Below are 21,977 nucleotides of genomic sequence, written 5' to 3' on the forward strand. Positions count from 1 at the left end.
GGGGTGGGTGGGAGGTGGTTATGCAGTCCAGGGGGAGGGGTGCCTGGGGGGGTAAACTGGTTACCAGTGGCCGGTTCTCCATGTGCCACAGATTGCCCATGGAGGAGGGAGACCCCCCCGCAAGCCTGCAGGAAACGTACCTCGTTTTACAAGCCGCCCTCCCTGCATGGCGGAGTGTCCCTCTCCCCACTGCTGTTAAGATCCCAGCAGTGGCGGGAAGGGGGCAAGGGGCCCTTTATTGGCCGTTAATTGGCCACATAAGGGCCTCAATTGCCTCTGGGCGGAAAGGCCATCATCAGCCCCCGGGAAGATTGCTTGACGATGGTCAGGTGACGGGCCCTCTGGCCCCCTTGACCCCCCTGCTATCCGTCGCGATACTCCGTGCCCCCCTACCTCCGACCCTGCCTCAGGGGGCCACACAAAATCCCGGCCACAGTGTTGGAGAGTGTAGTCTTCTATTTTCATGTTTCAGTTTTTCTCTCTCCCTCTCCTTTGGTCTGTCACTTTCTTTCTCTTCTCTGCTGATTTTCAACGAATTTTTTGCCTCCCCTTCTATCCTCTTCCTTTCTTTCTTTCGAGTGAAAGCAGTGGGGGGGTTATGTCGTGATATGCCAGACAAAGGAAACACCAACTGCTGCAGTCTGCATTTGGAGTGGAGATTGTGAGGAAAATGTGGTCCTCAGCAATGTCATTCCCATCCCATCCCCAATCATTCACATTTCTCACCAACCCCCTCACTCTTTTTGTATGTTCCTACTCATTCCTATTCCACCTACACGCCTCTCCTTTCCATTCAGTTCCCCAAGGACAGGTGGCGAGATGTCCGAGACCTCCATATCCTCAAGTAGTCTCTCCCTACTCTGCCTTTCCATTGCATTCCCTTAAAAGGGCTGTTACGACCAGGTGAAAAAGGTGTCTAGGGGTCTTTTACTGTCTTCACCTGGTCTTACTGTAACAGGGTTTGATTTTTTTTACACACAGTGTTTTGAGCTCCCCGTTGGTGAATACTTGTTCACAACTTACCAATTATAAGGCAAAGAAATGAGCACACCAGATTTTCCTAGGTTTAAAGAAGAAAAGTGAAATTTATTAAAACTTACTTAAACTCTAATTCAGTTAATGTTTACTCTAATTTGATTAATGCTCGCGGATATAGGATGCACCCACGCTAGCATGCATAGGCGATACACACATGCAAACAGAGACAGAAAAGAGCAGAAGAAAAATAAAGTAGAGAGGTTTGATGGAATCTCTGAAGAGGGTTTTTTTCAGAGATTCAAGCTTCAAGCTTGCTGTAGGGTCCTTGATTGTAGGTAGTCTTGCTTTTTGTTGGGGACCAGTATTCTTCTTAAATCTTGTTCACTGTAGGCGACTTTTCCGTCTTGGGGTTCCTATGTCTTCAATGGTTTCCGAAGCTGGTGAGAGTGAGATGAGAGCAGACAGGAAAGAGATGTTCTCAGTCCAGGAGCAAACAGCTTTCTGATTTTTAACTCTGTGGCAAGTTCAAATTCAAAAAACTCCAACAGTCAGTTAGTCATTTGACTAAACTGGTCTGACCACAGCTGTTTGTGTATTTGGCCATCTTAGCAGTTAACCTGGAATGCTTCAATCTCTGGTAATCAAAAGTCCATTGTGGATTAAATTGGAGCAAGGAGTGGCCCCTTCATCCGTTCTAAGTACTGTCCATTACTGTGCAAATATCTTTCCTGTCAGTGGCTTGGCAATTTCTTGTAATAGACCCTCTTTCCTTCCTAGCCACAATTTTAAGTTTTAACGTTCATGTGGCGAAATAATGTGTGCCTCAGTCTTGGCAGGTGAGGGCCTGCATGACAAGGCTTTGTTTTCAAAATTCAATTTTTAAAAAATACATCAAATTGGAATGAAAAATGAGACTGGCAGCCTGGCTTTCTCACTACTTATGTCTTTCTTTCTGACACATAGGCTGGATTTTCATTCCCACATCCTGATCCTGTTGTCAGAATGAAATGTGGGTTGGGAACCCAGAAATGCTGGCGGTGGGACCCTGGGGGAGATTTTGGATGAGGCGGCCAATTAAGAGGCCGTCTCTGGGAGCCCTGTCCAATTAAAGATGGCGGGTGGGCTCCACAGTCAGTAGAGCCAATGGGAGCACCTGAAGCTTTGATAAGCCGGCAGCCCCACCAGGAGAGGTGGGTGCTGCTGATGTAGAGGGGAGAATGAGAGGACACCTCAAGAATACAAGGGGACCACAGCTGCCAGGCTGACATTGTGGGAAATCACTCCACAGGATGGCTTACAGCAGCAGCTGTGGTCCTCTGGCAATCATGGCTGTGGGGTGGGGGAAGTGAAATTAAATGAGACATTGCTGGTCCCTTGTCTCCATCCATTAGCCAAGCTTCTGTCTCAGCGGGGCACCCGCCTGCTGTGTGGAAAATTCCAGATAGCGTGTGAAGAATGCCCTCATAGGCACTTTAATTAGCCTAAGTGGCTACCCCATTCTATCGTGTCAACCCCACCGGCCCTCATCTCCCCAAAGCATACTCCATGAAAATACGGCAGCAGCAGAAAAGTGTTATAAATGTGTTATGACCAGGTGAGAAAGGTGTCCAGGGGTCTTTTCCTGACTCCACCTGGTCTTATTGTAACAGAGTTTAATTTTAAACACAGTGGGCTGATTTTTATGAGTGTGCTGCAGTTTGCGGCGGCGCACTCTAAAAACGGCGTGCGTCCTGCGCGGATGCGCCGTGCCTGAGCCCCGCGATATTACGTGCGGGGGCTCACTTAAATAGAGGGGGTGGAGCGGCCACCCCCGATGAAATAGAGGGGGCGGCCGTCGCGTCCCCATCAACGGCGTCCGGCGCCACCACGTTGTGAAGTGATGGAGGCCCTTCCCCAACCTCCCCAATAGTCATTTCAGGCAATGAAATGACCATCAATTGATTGTTCAAATACCCAAACTTTCTCCCCCAACCTTCAATCTTTTGCCCTCCAACCCCTTCCCACCATCCTCACCTCCAATAAAAATTGATTTCCCTGCTCCTCCATCCCTCCCGCCCTGAAAATTTTATTCCTCCCCCCTCCCCACCAGGTTCTCGCCCGGAACTCCAGTTCCGAAGGCGTGCAAAGGCAGAATTTCTTTTGGGCCTCCTTATCTCGAGAGACAATGGATACGCGCCTGGAGGTGGTCAGTGGTTTGTGAAGCAGCGCCTGGAGTGGCTATAAAGGCCAATTCTGGAGTGACAGGCTCTTCCACAGGTGCTGCAGAGAAATTTGTTTGTCGGGGCTGTTGCACAGTTGGCTCTCCCCTTGCGCCTCTGTCTTTTTTCCTGCCAACTACTAAGTCTCTTCGACTCGCCACAATTTAGCCCTGTCTTTATGGCTGCCCGCCAGCTCTGGCGAATGCTGGCAACTGACTCCCACGACTTGTGATCAATGTCACACGATTTCATGTCGCGTTTGCAGACGTCATTATAGCGGAGACACGGACGGCCGGTGGGTCTGATACGAGTGGCGAGCTCGCTGTACAATGTGTCTTTGGGGATCCTGCCATCTTCCATGCGGTACACATGGCCAAGCCATCTCAAGCGCCGCTGACTCAGTAGTGTGTATAAGCTGGGGGTGTTGGCCGCTTCAAGGACTTCTGTGTTGGAGATATAGTCCTGCCACCTGATGCCAAGTATTCTCCGAAGGCAGCGAAGATGGAATGAATTGAGACGTCGCTCTTGGCTGGCATACGTTGTCCAGGCCTCGCTGCCGTAGAGCAAGGTACTGAGGACACAGGCCTGATACACTCGGACTTTTGTGTTCCGTGTCAGTGCGCCATTTTCCCACACTCTCTTGGCCAGTCTGGACATAGCAGTGGAAGCCTTACCCATGCGCTTGTTGATTTCTGCATCTAGAGACAGGTTACTGGTGATAGTTGAGCCTAGGTAGGTGAACTCTTGAACCACTTCCAGAGCGTGGTCGCCAATATTGATGGATGGAGCATTTCTGACGTCCTGCCCCATGATGTTCGTTTTCTTGAGGCTGATGGTTAGGCCAAATTCATTGCAGGCAGACGCAAACCTGTCGATGAGACTCTGCAGGCACTCTTCAGTGTGAGATGTTAAAGCAGCATCATCAGCAAATAGGAGTTCTCTGATGAGGACTTTCCGTACTTTGGACTTCACTCTTAGACGGGCAAGGTTGAACAACCTGCCCCCTGATCTTGTGTGGAGGAAAATTCCTTCTTCAGAGGATTTGAACGCATGTGAAAGCAGCAGGGAGAAGAAAATCCCAAAAAGTGTGGGTGCGAGAACACAGCCCTGTTTCACACCACTCAGGATCGGAAAGGGCTCTGATGAGGAGCCACCATGTTGAATTGTGCCTTTCATATTGTCATGGAATAAGGTGATGATACTTAGTAGCTTTGGTGGACATCCGATCTTTTCTAGTAGTCTGAAGAGACCACGTCTGCTGACGAGGTCAAAGGCTTTGGTGAGATCAATGAAAGCAATGTAGAGGGGCATCTGTTGTTCACGGCATTTCTCCTGTATCTGACGAAGGGAGAACAGCATGTCAATGGTCGATCTCTCTGCACGAAAGCCACACTGTGCCTCAGGGTAGACGCGCTCGGCCAGCTTCTGGAGCCTGTTCAGAGCGACTCGAACAGTCAGAATAGAGGCCATAAAATCGGCGTGGGACGGTTGCCGCCTGCAGGTAAGTTTATTTGCATATTTTAAATGTTAATTTAAATATACTGGTGAAGAGACCGCCGCCAGGCGGCAGGCGGGCTGCACCGAGCTCCTGCCGCCGCCAGTAATATGCGGCGGGCCATTCTTGACATTGCGGGTCGAGGTGGGCCTCTCCCCGCAGCATTTTACCGGCCCTCGCATTGCAACCCGCAGCCTGTTTATGACCCATACGGCTGATTATTCCACTGGTATCTTTTTTTAAAAGAAATCTTTACATTTTGTAACAAGAGAAAATTTGGCACATACTTGAAGCAGGTGCAGATCCAAGGCTATGCAGAGATAGCAGGCTCAGTGCCTGCTGATCACATCACAATCCACTTTTGAGGAGGGGACCTAAAAGAGGCATTAAGCCCTTCATTTACTTACGTAAGGGGCCTAGTCTGTGTTTTAGATGGTTTCCTGGGATGCCTGGAAAATGGTGCAATCCAATGTCATGTCCGATGTCTTTAATTGGGTTGCAGGATATTGGTCCTTGAAAGTAGCCCTCATTGTGCCCATCTTAGGCCCCTGTTGAAGATGCTATATCAATGTGTTTATTGTTGTTGTTGAAGTGATGATGACAGCTGATCCAACTGCTTTCCTACTGCCTTGAGCCTCTGAGGTCCATGTCCAACTTAAGTGATAGTTTTTTTTTATTTATTCATTCGTGGGATGTGGGCGTCACTGGCCAGGCCAGCATTTATTGCCCATCCCTAATTGCCCTTGAGAAGGTGGTGGTGAGCTGCCTTCTTGAACCGCTGTAGTCCATGTGAGGTAGGTATACCCACAGTGCTGTTAGGAAGGGAGTTCCAGAACTTTGACCCAGCGACAGTGAAGGAACGGCGATATAGTTCCAAGTCAGGATGGTGTGTGATTTGGAGGGGAACTTGCAGGTGGTAGTGTTCCCATGTATTTGCTGCCCTTGTCCTTCTAGTTGGTAGAGGTCGCGGGTTTGGAAGGTGCTGTCTAAGGTGCCTTGGTGCATTGCTGCAGTGCATCTTGTAGATGGTACACACTGCTGCCACTGTGCATCGGTGGTGGAGGGAGTGAATGTTTGTGAATGGTGTGCCAATCAAGCGGGCTGCTTTGTCCTGGATGGTGTCTAGCATCTTGAGTGTTGTTGGAGCTGCACCCATCCAGACAAGTGGAGAGTATTCCATCACACTCCTGACTTGTGCCTTGTAGATGGTGGACAGGCTTTGGGGAGTCAGGAGGTGAGTAACTCGCCTCAGGATTCCTAGCCTCTGACCTGCTCTTGTAGCCACGGTATTTATATGACTACTCCAGTTCAGTTTCTGGTCAATGGTAGCCCCTAGGATGTTGATAGTGGGGGATTCAGCAATGGTAATGCCATTGAATGTCAAGGGGAGATGGTTAGATTCTCTCTTGTTGGAGATGGTCATTGCCTGGCACTTGTGTGGCGCGAATGTTACTTGCCACTTATCAGCCCAAGCCTGGATATTGTCCAGGTCTTGCTGCATTTCTACACAGACTGCTTCAGTATCTGAGGAGTCACGAATGGTGCTGAACATTGTGCAATCATCAGCAAACATCCCCACTTCTGACCTTATGATTGAAGGAAGGTCATTGATGAAGCAGCTGAAGCTGGTTGGGCCCAGGACACTACCCTGAGGAACCCCTGCAGTGATGTCCTGGAGCTCAGATGATTGACCTCCAACAACCACAACCATCTTCCTTTGCGTTAGGTATGACTCCAGCCAGCGGAGGGTTTTCCCCCGATTCCCATTGACCTCAGTTTTGCTAGGGCTCCTTGATGCCATACTCGGTCTAATGCTGCCTTGATCTCAAGGGCTGTCACTCTCAGCTTTCGGACAGTCTCAGTCTTTCGGACAAAATTATAGGATAAACTATGCTTACTGAAGGAAAATTTCTGCTATAACAGGCTATATTATTTCCATGACAGAGTGAAGAAGCTTATAACAGAAGCGCTCAACAAGAACCAGTTTCTGAAGCGACTGGAGACACAGCACATTAGAGACATGGTGGAATGTATGTACGAGAAAAACTATCAACACGGTGACTATGTTATTAAGCAAGGGGAACCAGGCAACCATCTTTTCGTTTTGGCAGGTATTTTCCATTTTTGAATATTTGTAAAATTCTTGAATTCTCTCCTGTAGTTACCGTGGGGAAAGAATTGCTCTGGTCACTTTATGTCGTAACACATGGGTGCGGACATCGGGCGATCAACCTGCAGAGCCACCACCCCCCCGGCCCCCATAGTCCCGAAAAGAGGGCATTTTGAGCGCCAGGCCTCATTAGCACACAGTCGGCAGGTTGCAGGCAAAAATGAGCGGCCCAGGACAGGCTGCTGACATGTGGCCACTGCATTATCAACCGGCCCATTCAGCCTCCGAGCTAGAAGATGGTAGGCCGGTGGAGTTGGGGGCAGGGAGTGGGGTGGTGGTTGTAGGGAGGGGGTGGTTAGGATCTGTTCTTAAGAAAGTTGAGTGGGAGGGAAAAACCAATGTGGCTGGTTTTGTGGAGCCCGGGCAAGCAACCCTTGTAGCTCCAAAAGATCAGAGTAAATCTTACCTTTGAGCTCGTTTTTCAGCATGTGCTCTACCTAGTGCTTTCCTAAAATGATAATGTATGTCTGATTTGCATATTACAGAACCAACCACTTGACTCTGACAGGTGCTCTGCCTACCTGCAGGGCCAAGGGAATATTATGCCACCCACAGCGACAGCAGGAACAGGCCGATAAATCATTTCCCATCATTTTTGCTGCACTCCTGCCCCATTTTTGCCAGGCAGGAGGAAGGAAAATCCTCCCCCATATATGTATTCCTGAGGATGTCATCTGTTCGGTATTTGTAGCAAAATTAAAAACATATCTCTTTACTGCACATGGTGAATAGAGCAATTATCCTACAGTATCTCTTTTCAACGAGCTAAAACTTCATAATCTTGTAAACGTAAAGTCAGGAGTATTGGGGTGCAGAACTAATAATCTCCTTATTCTGTTGAAAAAAATATATATAAAAAAGACTTTCATCTGTAATAGTGCCTTTCACAACCAATGAAGTACTTTTTGTTGCAATGTAGTCACAGTTGTAATGTAACAAACATGGCAGGCATTTGCAAACAGCAAACTCTCACAAACAGAAATGAAATAAATGATATAATCATCTGTTGGTTGCAGGATAATTGCTGGCTAGGAACACAGGAAAACTCCCCTACTTTCCTTCATAATAGTGCCCTGGGACCTTTTATACCCACCTGAAAGAGCAGGCAGGATCTCAGTTTAACATCTCATCTGAAAGACAGCACCTGTAACAATGCAGCACTGAAATGTCAGCCTGAATTTTATAATCTAGTTTCTGCAGTAGGTCTTGAACCCACAATGTTCTAATTTAAAGACAAGAGGGCTACTAACTGAGTCACAGTTTCTACATTTAGAGAATGAATATTAGTTGCCAACACATTTCACAGTAAATCAATGAGGGTAATTTTCACTTTAAACAGTGGCAGCAGCTGGTCAGCCACCTATTATACACCTTGCCTGAATTTCCTTTGCAGTGATCATGTTGTAAGTCTTAGTGAATGCTTCTAATAAATAGTAGTGTCGGCTGGGCCCAGTTGGTAGCACATTTGCCCTTTAATTAAGAAGTTGTGGGGTCAAGTCCCATTCCAATACTTGTTTATACAAATTAGGGCTGGAACTCTAGTGTGGTACTTAGGGTGTGTTGTGCTGTCACAGGTACCATCTTTTGGATAATATGTTAAATCAAGGCCTTGTCTGACCTCAAGTGGATGTAAAAGATCCCATAGCACTACTTCGAAAAACAGCAGGGGAGTTATCACTGATGTCCTGGCCAATATTTATCCTTCAATCAACATCCCAAAATATCATATCATTATCACATTGCTGTTTTTTGGAGTTTGCTGTGTGCAAATTAGCTGCCACATTTCCCACATTACAGCAGTGACTGCACTTCAAACTTACTTCATTGACAGTAAACGCTTTGAGACAACCTGAGGTCGTGAAAGGTGTTTTAGAAATGCAACTCTTTTTTCATAAAACGATTAAGATCATTTAAAGTTCTAAAACATTTTTTGGAAAGGATGATCTTCTCAAATGTATTGCCATTGGTAAAACTGCTGCATTGGAATGGCTTTTCCTACGAACATACGAATTAGGAGCAGGAGTAGGCCACTCGACCCCTCGAGCCTGCTCCGCCATTCAGTAAGTTCAGGGCTGAACTGATTACTCCACATTTCCACCTTCCACTCCCTTGCATATCAAGAATCTATCCACCTCTGCCTTAAAAATATCCAAAGACTCTAATTCCACTGCCTTTTGAGGAAGAGAATTCCAAAGACTTATGACCCTCTGAGAGAAAAGAATCTCTCCTCATCTCTGTCTTAAATGGGTGAGCCCTTATTTTTAAACAGTGACCCCTAGCTTGAGATTCTCCCACAAGATGAAACTTCCTTTCCACATCCACCCTGTCAAGACCCCTCAGGATCGTATATGTTTCAATGAAGTCACCTCTTGCTCTCCTAAATTCCAGCAGATACAAGCCTAGCCTGTCCAATCTTTCCTCATAAGACAGGCCACCCATTCCAGGTATTAGTCTAGTAGACTTTCTCTGTACTGCCTCCAACGCATTTACATCCTAAATAAGGATACCAGTACTGTACACAGTACTCCAGATGTGGTCACACCAGTGCCCTGTATAGCTGAAGCATAACCTCCCTACTTTTGTATTCAATTTCCCTCGTGATAAATGATAACATTCTATTAGCTTTCCTAATTACGTGCTGTACCTGCATAATAACCTTTTGCAATTCATGCACTAGGACACCCAGATCCCTCTACGTCTCAGAGCTCTGCAATCTCTCACCATTTAGATAATATGCTTCTTTTTTATTCTTCCTGCCAAAGTGGACAATTTCCCACTTTCCCACATTATACTCCATTTGCCAGGTCTTTGCACACTCACTTAACCTATCTAAATCCCTTTGTAACCTCCTTATGTCCTCTTCACAAGTTACTTTCCTACCTATCTTTGTGTCATCAGCAAATTTAGCAACCATATCTACAGTCCCTTCATCTGAGTCATTGATATAAATTGTAAAAAGTTGAGGCCCCAGCACAGATCCCTGTGGCACACCACTTGTTACCTCTTGCCAACCAGAAAATGACTCATCTATGCTTACTCTCTGTTTCCTGTTAGCTAACCAATCTTCTATCTATGTTACCCACTACACCATGAGCTTTTATTTTCTGCAATAACCTTTGATGTGTCACCTTATCAAATGCCTTCTGGAAATCTAAGTACAATACATCCACCAGTTCCCCTTTATCCACAGCACATGTAACTCCCTCAAAGAACTCCAATAAATTGGTTAAACATGATTTCTCTTTCACAAAACCATGTTGACTTTGCTTGATTACCTTGAATTTTTCTAAATGCCCTGCTATAACATCTTTAAAAATAGCTTCTAACATTTTCCATAAGACAGATGTTAAGCTAACTGGCCTGTAGTTTCCTGCTTTCTGTCTCCCTCCCTTTTTGAATAAAGGAGTTACATTTCCTGCATCAGATCTTATTCCAAATGGGATATTTTCTGTTTTATAATGTCCTTTCTTTTGTCTCTTTTAACAGAGGGCAAACTGGAGGTCTTCCAAAATAGCAAAATTCTCACATCTATCAGTATATGGAATGCTTTTGGTGAACTTGCCATTTTATATAACTGCACAAGGACAGCCTCTGTGAAAGGTACAGATCTTCCATTACGTAAAGTGTAATAAAATAATTGTTTAGCTGTTCAATCTTTTTATTCATTGGTTAGAGCATTTTGTTTAAGACAGTAAACCCTCCAATTAACATACTTTTCTCATGTATGGTGCTTATTTTGCAGGCAGCCTCCATTGTGCAATGTATTTATATTAGAAATTACATTAAAAATGTGCTTCCCTTACAATTGCCTCTTAAGGCAATTCAAAAGAATTTTAAATGTAAGATAATGAATAATTAGAATGGCGAAAAGACACTGGCTAGGATTTTATTCTGGCGATGGGGTCTCTACATCTGGAAAAAGCGATGCTGAGAACCCGTGTCGCCTTTTCTCCGGAAGGCTCGCTGAATCTAGTGTCAATCAGGCACTTAAGTGGATAGCAGTGGGCCTTCCACAGGATCAAGGAACCTGTCACCAAAGTCCTGCCCTTAGAGAGTTACCAGTCAATCAGAGGCAGGCAGCTGCGGTGCCACCGCGGAGGCAATGGTTGCTGCTGGAGGAGCACCTACCAGAGGCCGAGGAGCGTCACAGGACCCAGGGCACAGGTAGGTCAGGGTAGGAAGGGTCTCACAGGGTGAGGGTTGTGGGAGAGGGGTGATGTATGGGGGGATTGGTAGCAAGGGCAGGAGTTTGGCTCTCAGCGGGCCCCCCCCCCCCACCTCCCCTTCTTGATGGCAGTTCCCTCGTTCAGGCACTAAGTGCCTTTTAATAAGGGATCTCCACCTCAACCCCTGAAAGCTGGAGTCGAGAAGCAGCCTGCATAGTTTTTTGTGCCGTGCTTCCCGTGCAGTGACAGGGCCATCTGCCACATGGCTAATTGTGGTTGCAGTAGGAAGAGGCCCTTAATTGGGGATTAATTGCCTAGGTCAGGGCCTCAATAGGCAGTGGGGCAGGAAGGCAGGAGGTCTTCCCACCCCGGACTAAAGTTTTGCAGAGGCGGGATGGTGGCGGGAACCCACCCCTCCACTGCCACCATCCCACCCGATTTTATGCTCTCCCTGCCTCCAAATCTGGGGGAAAGCATCAAGTTCCCCCCACTAATCCAACCTTGGGCTCAGATGAAGTCATAAACCACGACAACAAACCAAAACCAATTCATAGCCATTGCTTGGTGCCAAAATTAGATTACAATCAAAAATTGCTCTTTGGCCTCTGTTAATACGGTTTTAATTAAGTGAGAGAGTTTATTGGGTTTAGATTCTAACATGCAATAACATTGATCCTGTTGGATTAAAAGCACATGTGAAATGATTACTGCAAAATTATCAAAAGTTCCTTTCGAGTTGATTAATGGATCGTTCTATACACACATTCTGTTGCTACAGTGGATCTGACTTTAAAGGAGTTGTACATTCTGTTAATAACGGCCCTGCATAGGACTTTATATTTTACATGCAATCATAATAATAGTATAAATCATTCCATTTAATTTTTAGAATTAGTTTACCAAGCTGATTATTCATACATTTTAGTTGAAAATTGAAATTTAGATTTTCTGAGCTGAAGGTTAGTTTTAGTTACCACTTCGTCTAAGGCAGTTGCTGGACTGAATTAACAAGCTGCATTGAATACCAGTTGCATTCTAGGTAAATTGTATGAACTTGCACTCCGCTCAGTAAAGACTGGGTGCAAGAAGTGGAGGCCTCTACAGATAAGTGTAAAAATTACTCTTGTGGTGGCCAAGAGGAGCAGGTGTGCTTCTCCAGGCCCCACAAGGAAAGATTAGGATCCCCCCAATCCACTTTTCCACATTTACTGAACTCAGTTGAACTTCTCTAACGACTTACCTCAAGTGCCAACTGGATGGCCTTCAGGCTGCCTGATATTCACCAGACAGCACTGGGTGAGCTATTTCTGGATGGTCATTTATGCCCAGGAGCTTCTGCATCTATGCTGATGAAGCCTGTCTGTTAAAATGGACTGGGTGGCTCCCATCACCTATCAAAGTGGTGGCCCATATGTTCCACTGGAAAAACTCATTGAATCTTCATACCAGTTCACAGTAAAAGGGTTATTCAGGTTGTTAGATGCGAGAAGGACAACAACTTTCAAGTTGACTGTAGTTACCTGCGTCATTACTTGTGTTGTGATTATCCTCTTAAAGCTGTAAGCAGTGTCAAAACCTGGGTTCTGGACCAAGATGTCTTCCGGAATATTATGAGAGGAACAGCTCAGGCCAGACATGAACAGTACAGAAACTTCCTCAGAAGGTAAATGTCAGTGTTAGCATATGTGTAACACAGGAGGATAGAAGGAGAAAAGAAAAATTTGTATTTATATAGTGCCATTCATGGATTCATGAAGTCCTAAAGCGATTTACAGCCAATGAAGTACTGTGGAATGTAGGAAACATAGCAGCCAATTTGCACACAGCAAGATCCCACAAACAGCAATGTGATAGTGACTAGATAATCTGTTTTTAGGTGTTGGTTGAAAAATAAATATTGGCCAGGACACTGGAGTTCTCATGAACTACTGTTTAGGTTTGGCGAGTGATCGGGACGACCCATATCATAATTTAGGGCCAGTATCTTCTCTTGGAACATCAATTTAGAGAACACATGGAACAACCTGCATGCTTATCCTCTTTAACCAGTACATCAAACCTGTCACTGCTATTGGTTTCATTTGAATAATTTTTAACCTTTCAACATAATATTCCAACTGCAGCAGGTTGAGGCCTAGTTTTGTTCACCCAAACTGTGATGTATAGAAGTATTTTCCTTACTCTGTCTTGCAAAAATAAATCTGAACAGGTTCCTGAGAGAAATAAAAATCACATTTCCTTTCTGCTTCCCCACCCATCCTGAAATATTGGGCTGAATTTTATTGAATCCTTGGAGGTGGGCACAGAGGCAGGGCAAAATAAAATGGCAGGGGGACACCATTCCCGATGTTGCCCGAGCCCCCTGACAGTTTGTTCAGGGCAGGGAAGGCCAAGGAAAGCCTTCCTGCCCCAATCTAATTGAGACCTTTAAGTGGCCAATTAATGACCACTTAACGGCCTCTTCCTGCCTCTACCTCAATTTTGATGAAGGCAGAGGGGCCTACCACCACATGAAGATGCTGCCGGGTAAAGCCTGGTGGCCTCTTAGCGGTGTCGGGGGTGGGGGGGGCGTCCCTCTATTGGAGTCAATCCAGTGCCCCTGGAGAGAAACGCCTCCCCCCCCGCCGTTGCGGTGATCAGTGCCCACCCCCACTCCGTCGCCGGGGCCTGCCTGAATGGCCCCAGTGACCCCAACCCAGTTACCTCACCCAGGGTCTTCTCCAGTCTTCGGTGCTGCAGGGCCTCCTGCAGTACCGACATTCGCTACTGCTCCCACTGGTGCTGCTGCTACTGCAGAGCTGCTGGCCTTCTGTTTGGCTGGCAACTCTGGAGGCGGGAGCTTGCCCCTTAAAGGGACGGTATCCCTTCACACGGGCAATTTATTGGCTGTCCACCATTAAATAGCTACGGGTTCCGAGGAGGGCCAAGGCGAGTTCTCCCCTCCCTTCTGGCCAGCTATCGGGACCCCCGTCGCCAGAATAAAATGCCACTCATCATGTTCTACTGCTCCAGTCCCTGTTTTGTATTTCTGAAAACATTAACAGTTATAATGTCTTTTTTATGTAAGTAAATTGACCCTGAATAGTAATACACGGACTCACAGGATCAAACAAACTATGAACTCAATGGCTTACATCAAACTTTATACAGTAATAATTGTCTGACAAATTTATTGGAAATGAGAATGCTTTTTAATGATTTGTATTTCATAACTTTCTCTAGTGTTTCTCTGCTTAAGAACCTACCAGAAGATAAACTTGCAAAGATAGTGGACTGCTTGGAAGTTGTAAGTTACTCATCTGGAAGAAATTAATTGAAATATTTTGCAGTCCATCATTAAGCCACTTTGGGCTAAATTTTCAGGCCCCACCAGAGGCAGGAACAGAGGCCGACAGAGCCAAACAATACTGGCATTGGCCGGTGTGCCGGTTTCCTGACGCCATTCTTGGCGTGGCCATTTTGCAGAGGGGGGTTTGGGGCTGGCAGGGCTACCTGCCCCCATGCGACAAGTAGCCGATTAAACTCATTTAGGGCTTAATCAAGGCCAATTAAAGGAGGCCAACTGAGATTTTCCAGTTGGCCTCCAGTTTCCCGCAACAGTGGGGGCCAGTTTAGGTGGCTAAATGCGGGCATCCAGTGGCAGGCCAGGGGTGGGTGTGGGGGCAGCACTTCAGGCAGATCATAGGGCCTGACTGCCTGCCTGGGTGTGGGTGCAGTCACAGGCTGCCTTTCAAAGGCCTCTGATTGGCCTTCCAGCTTTGAGAGCCACCCACCACCCTTAATTGGACGGAGAACCTGTCTTCACGCCAAATAAAAGGGTGCCTCCATGAAAATCCAAGGTCACTGTTTCCCCCCCAGGGGTGGTTTCGAGACCCGTAAACAGTCCCAACTTAGTTTCCCACCAGCAGCAAATTATTGGGGAAAGTATTGCCTAAACCGAAGTCTTGGAACTGTGTCTTTCACATGTAGTTTAGAAATCTGAGCAGGAGATTTATTAATTGTCACATCAGGGTTTATAAATGAAATTACTGTACAATTACATATACCCATGTGTATGTATATATGTATTATATATAAACATAAGGGTTGAAATAAAGGAAAAATAATATTTACTATTTTCCCCAAATATTATTCAATGTTTAAAATGTATGCATTTTACTAAGCCCATACCATAAAAACCATGTCAAATCAAAGGTTTCACATTAAAATTTTTTGTACTAAGATTAATTTTCCTCCATTTTAACGGTAATTTGTGAAGTTATCACTGACTATACGATATTAAGGGAGTCTGGAGGTATAAACCCACTCAGTTTTCCTGTTAGACCTAATTGACACATGACCTTATTGGGAATATATTTATTTTGTCTGAGTTAAAAGCGTTTAAAAGGAATCGGGTCAGCTGCTCTACACTAAACTAATTGTGATTAGGAAGTCCATAAAAGTGGATGAATACAGACTGTTCAATTTAATTTTAATGTTAATGGATTTTCCTCTAAAAGGCAAACACACACCAGAGTAGGTTTTGTGAAAGAAATGGATATGAAATTTTGTGATAAACTTCTGAAAATGCAAACAGTAAGGGGGTTATTTTGACTAAAAGGTGAAAACATGTGTTAAATGGGCACTGCGCGTATAATGCATGGCTGTTTGAAAGTCTGAATTTAGCACACGAGTCTGGTCCTAATTGATGATTACCATAGTTTGGACTTGCCTGGAGGTGCTAAACCAGAGCCTAAAAGCTGATTAGATTCAATTTTCATGGAGCAGTCTATATGGGCTCTGAAGGCGTGAAGTGCACTGGCTGGCACACAGTGGACATTGGAGGATAGCTCAGGGATTGAGGGAGAGGGTGTGCAGTTTCTTGCATATGACATTGGAGGTCCTGGTGGAAGAGGCCCAGAAGAGGAGCGATGTCCACAGAGGGAAAAGATGCCACCTCACTCTCCTTGCCCTCCTGTCCTTCTCTCCTGCAGCAGCTGGTGCTGTTCTGCCTGACCTCCCATTCGTCCTGCAGACCAAGGGGGACCCCTACAAGATGCCCTCCCTTTCTCCTGGTGACCCCTATAAGGTTTCCAATAAGGTGGAGTAGCACAGCACATATTCTTTTTAGGTGAAGTCCTCAGAAAATTCCTGGATTAATGGCTAGAGTGTTGGCGAAGTCTGGACAAAGTGTTCCAGAAAGTCTCCCAAAGTGTTTCAGAGGTTCTTTTCATAGCTCCAGCAGCAAGTGAACATGAAATGATGAGTAGCACTTTGAGTAGTGCTGAAAATCCACATCAATGCCTTGTATACTCCCAAACAGTTGGTCAGTGTTAGGAGAGGATGTTAGGACAAACCCTAGCTACCAAAATGCTCTGCACCATCTTTAATGAGTACTAGTGGGTATTTTAAATAGGAATCAGCTCTTTAACGAGCCTTTGGGCCACTGTATCCAGCGCAGCCTTCAACTTCTTTACCAAGATGGCATCCTGTGCTAAATGTAGGCTAATCTGGCATTTCAGCTCAAGACCCCATCTTGACCACCTCGGAGGCTCTTAAGCACCAAAATTGTCCATGGAAAATTGTTCCCATAGTTCCCCAGAGAGAAATCAAAATTGAATCCAACATGTTACCTCTTCCCTCCATTTCCATGGTCCTCCCTCAGCTGTGCATGTCAGGTGGCTGAGATTGTGGATGCCTGAGTTTTTTGCAGGATTCTGGCATTTTCCTGGAGGTGTGTTACAGTGGCTGAGGCATGACTGTCTCTTATTTTGCCCTCCCATGTGATGAAGAGAATGCCTTCCTTCTGATGCCTGTTCCTGATGCATTTACACTATTAAGAAAGGAAAATCTATGATGCAGGGGATCAAACAAGTTTCCTCCAATGCTGTGGCGCTACATGTTGGTAGTCTAATACTATTCATAATATTTCATTCTGCTTAAGATTCCAGTTCAGTATTAAGGTGATGATGATGTCTTTGTCTATTTTTACCTGGCCTCAATTTCTTTGGGGATTATTATCCTGATCTCTGGCCATACCTTAGTTGGGGAGAATCAGGGAAACCCCTGGAGAAATGGTGTGAACAGCTGAAAATGTCCATTAATACCATTTCTCTAGTGGTTCTACCAATCTTGCAATTTCAGGGCTGCTATATTTTCTGCCCCTGTTCTGCCTTCCCATTCCATGCAACACTTTCGAGGCCTGAAGGTGGGCAGGCAAGTTAATTCTAGGCCTCTGCTAATCGAGCTGTATGGTTGGGCACAGACTTGAATTTAATGTTAATATGTGCTATCTGCCCAAGTTGTCCCACTATCTGATTTTGCTCCATTTCTTATGGAGAAGGAATTTGGAAGAATGCTGGTGGTGGGTGGGTGGGGGAGAGGATGCGGAGGGAAATGATATGGGCCTATTCTAGTATTTTCATCCAACTCGTCACTTGAAAGGCTCAGTGAATCTCGTATCTGCGGTCAGTAAGCGTGAGTTCCGTTGTGGGCTTTAACTGAGGTCTGGAATGATTAACTATCATTTCTGTGTTCCCTTTGCATCCTCACTGGATCTTCAGGCCAATTGGTCTTCTAACCCCATCACCCCCATCCCCCCACCCGCCTTTTTGGGTCAGAGAGGTTAAATGGCATTGCAGAGCCATAAGTCTCATCACTAAGTGTCCTTGCACTGTTAAGTACCAGCCCTAAATTTCTGTGGTGATTTTAATTCGTGTTTACTGCACAAATGTAGCAATTTCTTGAAACTCCGAAGAAGCTGATTTTTGAGCTTCTGCCCGGAATTTTACACCCCCAAAAAAAGCAGGCTGATGGCGGTGGATGGGAGGTTGTAAATTGAAGTGGGAGGCTGAAGGGGCCTTTCCCGAGCCGCTCCCGCCTCCGCTGCCAATTTATGCGGGGCAGCGGCGAAAAACTGCCCACCTGCCCCTGGCCAATCATGGCCCTTAAGTGGCCAATTAACTGCCACTTAAGGGCCTCCGTCCACCGCCAGGGGTATTTTACCCTTGGCTGGTGAGCGGCTGAGGCCTCAGAAAGCCCACCTGATGAAACTAGGTGGCCTTCTGGTGGGCTGGGGTGGTGCGTCCTGATCGGACACCCTGTGTCCCACAGAGGGCCACCCCTGAAGCCCCAACCACCCCCAACGCACAACACGCCCCCACCCCCCTAATTGACACCCCCTTGCCTCACCAGGGCCCAACCAATTGTCCCGCCAAGGCCCTAAAAACTTACCTTTTTTCCAGGACCGTCCTTCATCTTCCTTCTGAGGCTGGGTGTAGTCCCAGCAGTGGCCACTGCTCCCGCTGACACTGCTGGGACTAAGAGATAGCGGCCCACTGATTGGCCGGCAGCTCCATTAGGCGGGACTTTCTGCCTCAATGGGGTGGAAGTCCCACCCAAGACCAATTAAGGGCCTGGGGAGCATAAAATCCAGTCTCGATCCCGAGGCCCGTTGGAGACAGGCTAGCCACTGACCTTTTGGCTGGTGGACGCAGCCCCCTGCCCATCGAAAAATCCCAGCCCCTGTTTTTGTGAGACTAGCAGCAGAGTGGCATAAATCATCCTGCAATTAAAGGTGACTCATAACTCATGGTGTATCTCTTCCTTGCCACAAATTGCTGGGCAATTTACAATGGCATGCACAATAAACTCAGTGTTACTTTCCCAGCAAATTTTGGGCCACTGTTGCAAATGGACAAACAATGCTTGTGCTGTGCAAAAAATTCAGTACTGAAAGGAAATGAGCTTTGGATGATGAGAGGTCTAACTTAGTTCAGATGGCAATCTGTAACACAAGGGAGAGGGAAAGTAATAATGGTAAATTGTTATAGACCATTTTGGCAACAGGAAGAAATTGATTCGGTAATTTCAGCAATAAAAGCACAACAGATAAGGATGCTAAATTTAGTCTTCTGAGAAAAATAAATGTAAGGGCAGACTGCAAATTAAACTTTTTTAAATGGTTAAGTATTTTGATAAGACTGATGTAGGGAGATATGGAAAGATACCATGGTCCTGAATTTCGTGAGGTTCTGTCTGTCTCCTGCCGGTCGGGAACTCCAGAAGTTGGGAGTTTATGCTCCTGGTGCACAGTTGGGATTGAGCATTCGTGCAGCAGCCAGTATGCTGAGTGAGTGTACGAGTGCAAACTTGCCACGATCCCATGTCACAGCAGGGACTTGCATTGGCACGTGACTTATTGAAAGGTCACAGGTGCACGCTCAATTTTCTGATAAGCTACTGGCCTTGTAAGACTCCTTGTGGTGTGGGATCTGGGGAAATTTCAGCCAGTATGTCAAATGATAGCTTCACACCTAAACATGAAAATTTAAAGTGTGACAAATCTGAAGCCGCTAACAAAAGCTTTTGTGTTGTCACAGGAATACTATGATAAAGGAGACTATATTATCCGGGAAGGTGAGGAAGGGAGCACCTTCTTCATCTTGGCAAAGGGAAAGGTAAGGTATCCAATGTTATTAGATGTGTTCAATCAGAAAAAATATATCCTACTCCTTTATTTATAAATGCGCTTTCCACAAACAGCAGCATTAGTCAGACAATGTAGTTCTCTGGTACGTAATTTTCTCAGATTAGTGCTCTCCTGTGTGCACTTTAGTTTATAGTAGTAGATCAATGAGTGAAGAAGTGACTCTCTAAAAATCAGGAAGGAAAAAGGTTTTACATATTTCACAGACTGAATTACCTCAATTTCAATAAGTCCCAAATTACTAATTTGACAGTCTCAGGGGTAAAGAATGCAAACCTTCTGTATTTCTGTATTTGAATTGTTCACTCTCTGAAACACAAGTGTCTGACAAAGGGTCTTCCTTGAAATTCTAAATGGTCTTTATCTTTCTGGTATTAAACAGACTGATGTACATTTACAACACTTTCTCATGTCAACTTAAACAGTTATATTTTAAGCATTCCATTTAGTCTACTGCTACATTTTGTTTTGGCATAGAAAGCAATATGATAATAAAATTATTTTGACACATTTACTTTTATGAGTTCAGTTTAAAGTAACCATCAATTTTTCTGGAACTTACACCTTTGGTATCAAAACAACAACAACTTGCATTTATATAGTGCCTTTAATGTACTTAAAAGAGTCTCAAACTCCTTGGAGCAGGAGGTTCCTGCTCTAATTTTCTACCCCCTCATTAGTGTGGGTGCCTCCATAGAAACAGTAACCCACCTTAACAATGTAAATCACCCTATCTCTACAGTGTGGGATATGATCAATAACCATAATCCTGAAGAAAGTCTTTATCCTGTATTCTGCTAGCCTGGGACCAAAAGTTTACAAGCAGTTACATCTGCCCACTGATTGACCTTTGTTTACAAACAGAAACAAATTTCTAGGAATTGCCTATTTAGACCACTTCACAGGAAATGCTTGAGCATTGGTTTTAAAGGGACAGAACTGAGCAGAATACCAGTCGGAACTTTCAACTTTGGTGGAGGTGAAGATGTTGGATCAGCTGGCCACTTAGCCCAATTCTTTTTTTTCCCATTGATTTCAAGGGAAAGGAAAATAAGGCAAGATGTGTAACAGGCAGCCTTTCCTAAATTGCCTGCTTTACACCCTGTCAAAGTTGAAAGTCGCATTCATCACTTTAGCAGCTAATTTTACGACTGTCCTCCCACTCCAGTGTACTCATGGACAATACTGCAGGAGATCCACTAACATGTTCACACACAACAATCTTTTGTAAGTAATAATACATCTTCAAAAAATGAAGTAGGAACTAAGCAAACTTTATAATGTAAATATTCAGCCCATGTAGACTCCAGGACCAAGTGAACCTGCTTTTTGAACTCAGCAATCTGGTGAGGAATCCAGTAGGAACTAATAGCCAGTCTAAGAAAACACATTTGACTGTATGGGCTAAATGTTCAAAACAGGGTCGAAAACCCGACACTTGGATAATTTCCGGGTTTCCACCCCCGTACCACAGCTGCATTGCTAATGTGATGCATTCTTTAAATATTAATGCCCGAATAAGGCAGAAGTTGAGCTTGGCGCCCAATTAGTGGCGCAGAGTGTCCACAGGAGGTGGGAGCTGCCTCAAAGTGTGAGCAGCAAAGGCAAGCGGCAGCCATGATGGGACCGACTGCTGCCTTGCGGCAGGCAGCTTTATGGAGGGCTCCCGGAATAAAAAGGTGAGGCAGTGCTTCCAAAATATAAAAAAGCAGTCCTATGCTGGGCCCTGTACAAGATTCCCATGGGCCCAAAAAATGTTTGCTGCCTGCCCCTGTGAGCCCGACAGCTGTGCACTATGGTGCACCGGACTGGCCGGGCTTGCCGGAATCCTCATTGAAAATTGCCGTGTGGACCCCCCTGGCCCCTTTACAAGCTCCTCCATGAGCTTAATGGACTGTTAATTGGAGGCGACCGGCTTCTCTGTTGCCTCCCCCCAGCCCTCATATTGAAGATTGCAGCCTGTCCCGGATTGCGTCCAGGCCTGGTCCCAACCCCGCGGCCCTTTGACAATCTAGCCCTATAGTTTTATGAACCAATTTTAATGTGGTAAGAATCCATAAAATGTCATGCATTATGTTGTTTTCATTCATATAGCATTTTCTAAAATCTGAATAGCTGGTATATGTAGATTGACTCAGTGATTTATTACAGTTTGACTTGTTTAGCAAATGTTGTTCTCTTTTATGTCAGGTTTGCTCTACACAGATACTTAATCAATAGCTCCAAGAACTGCACAGATGATTTCTAAATGTTTTAAATGTCCCTAATGATGCATTATCAATTGGTTCATTTCCTTTTGCCTCATTACATGTTATCTAGCTGCATATTGGTGCAGATTGTCACAAATGCCTGGAGTTGAATAAAGTACCTTCCACATGGTAAAATATATTATTCTTAATAAATCACTAATATAACAGATTGTATTTTTGAACTAGACTGATTCCTGGAATGAGGGGATTGTCCTATGAGGAGAGATTGAGTAGACTGGAATTTAGAAGAATGA

The 21,977-nt window shown here is 45.4% G+C and overlaps 1 protein-coding gene across 1 annotated transcript in view; it reads left to right on the top strand.

The window, feature by feature from the left end:
- prkg2 (protein kinase cGMP-dependent 2) overlaps nucleotides 1-21,977 on the top strand; it is a 126,756-nt gene that overhangs the window by 24,789 nt on the left and 79,990 nt on the right. The window contains exons 2-6 of the mRNA XM_068015103.1: nucleotides 6,616-6,782; nucleotides 10,328-10,441; nucleotides 12,565-12,670; nucleotides 14,230-14,293; nucleotides 19,368-19,445. Coding sequence (XP_067871204.1) covers nucleotides 6,616-6,782; nucleotides 10,328-10,441; nucleotides 12,565-12,670; nucleotides 14,230-14,293; nucleotides 19,368-19,445 — 529 coding nt within the window. The remainder of the gene's footprint in view (nucleotides 1-6,615; nucleotides 6,783-10,327; nucleotides 10,442-12,564; nucleotides 12,671-14,229; nucleotides 14,294-19,367; nucleotides 19,446-21,977) is intronic.

This window comes from Heterodontus francisci, chromosome 1 (assembly GCF_036365525.1).
Source record: "Heterodontus francisci isolate sHetFra1 chromosome 1, sHetFra1.hap1, whole genome shotgun sequence".
Taxonomy (NCBI): Eukaryota; Metazoa; Chordata; class Chondrichthyes; order Heterodontiformes; family Heterodontidae; genus Heterodontus; species Heterodontus francisci.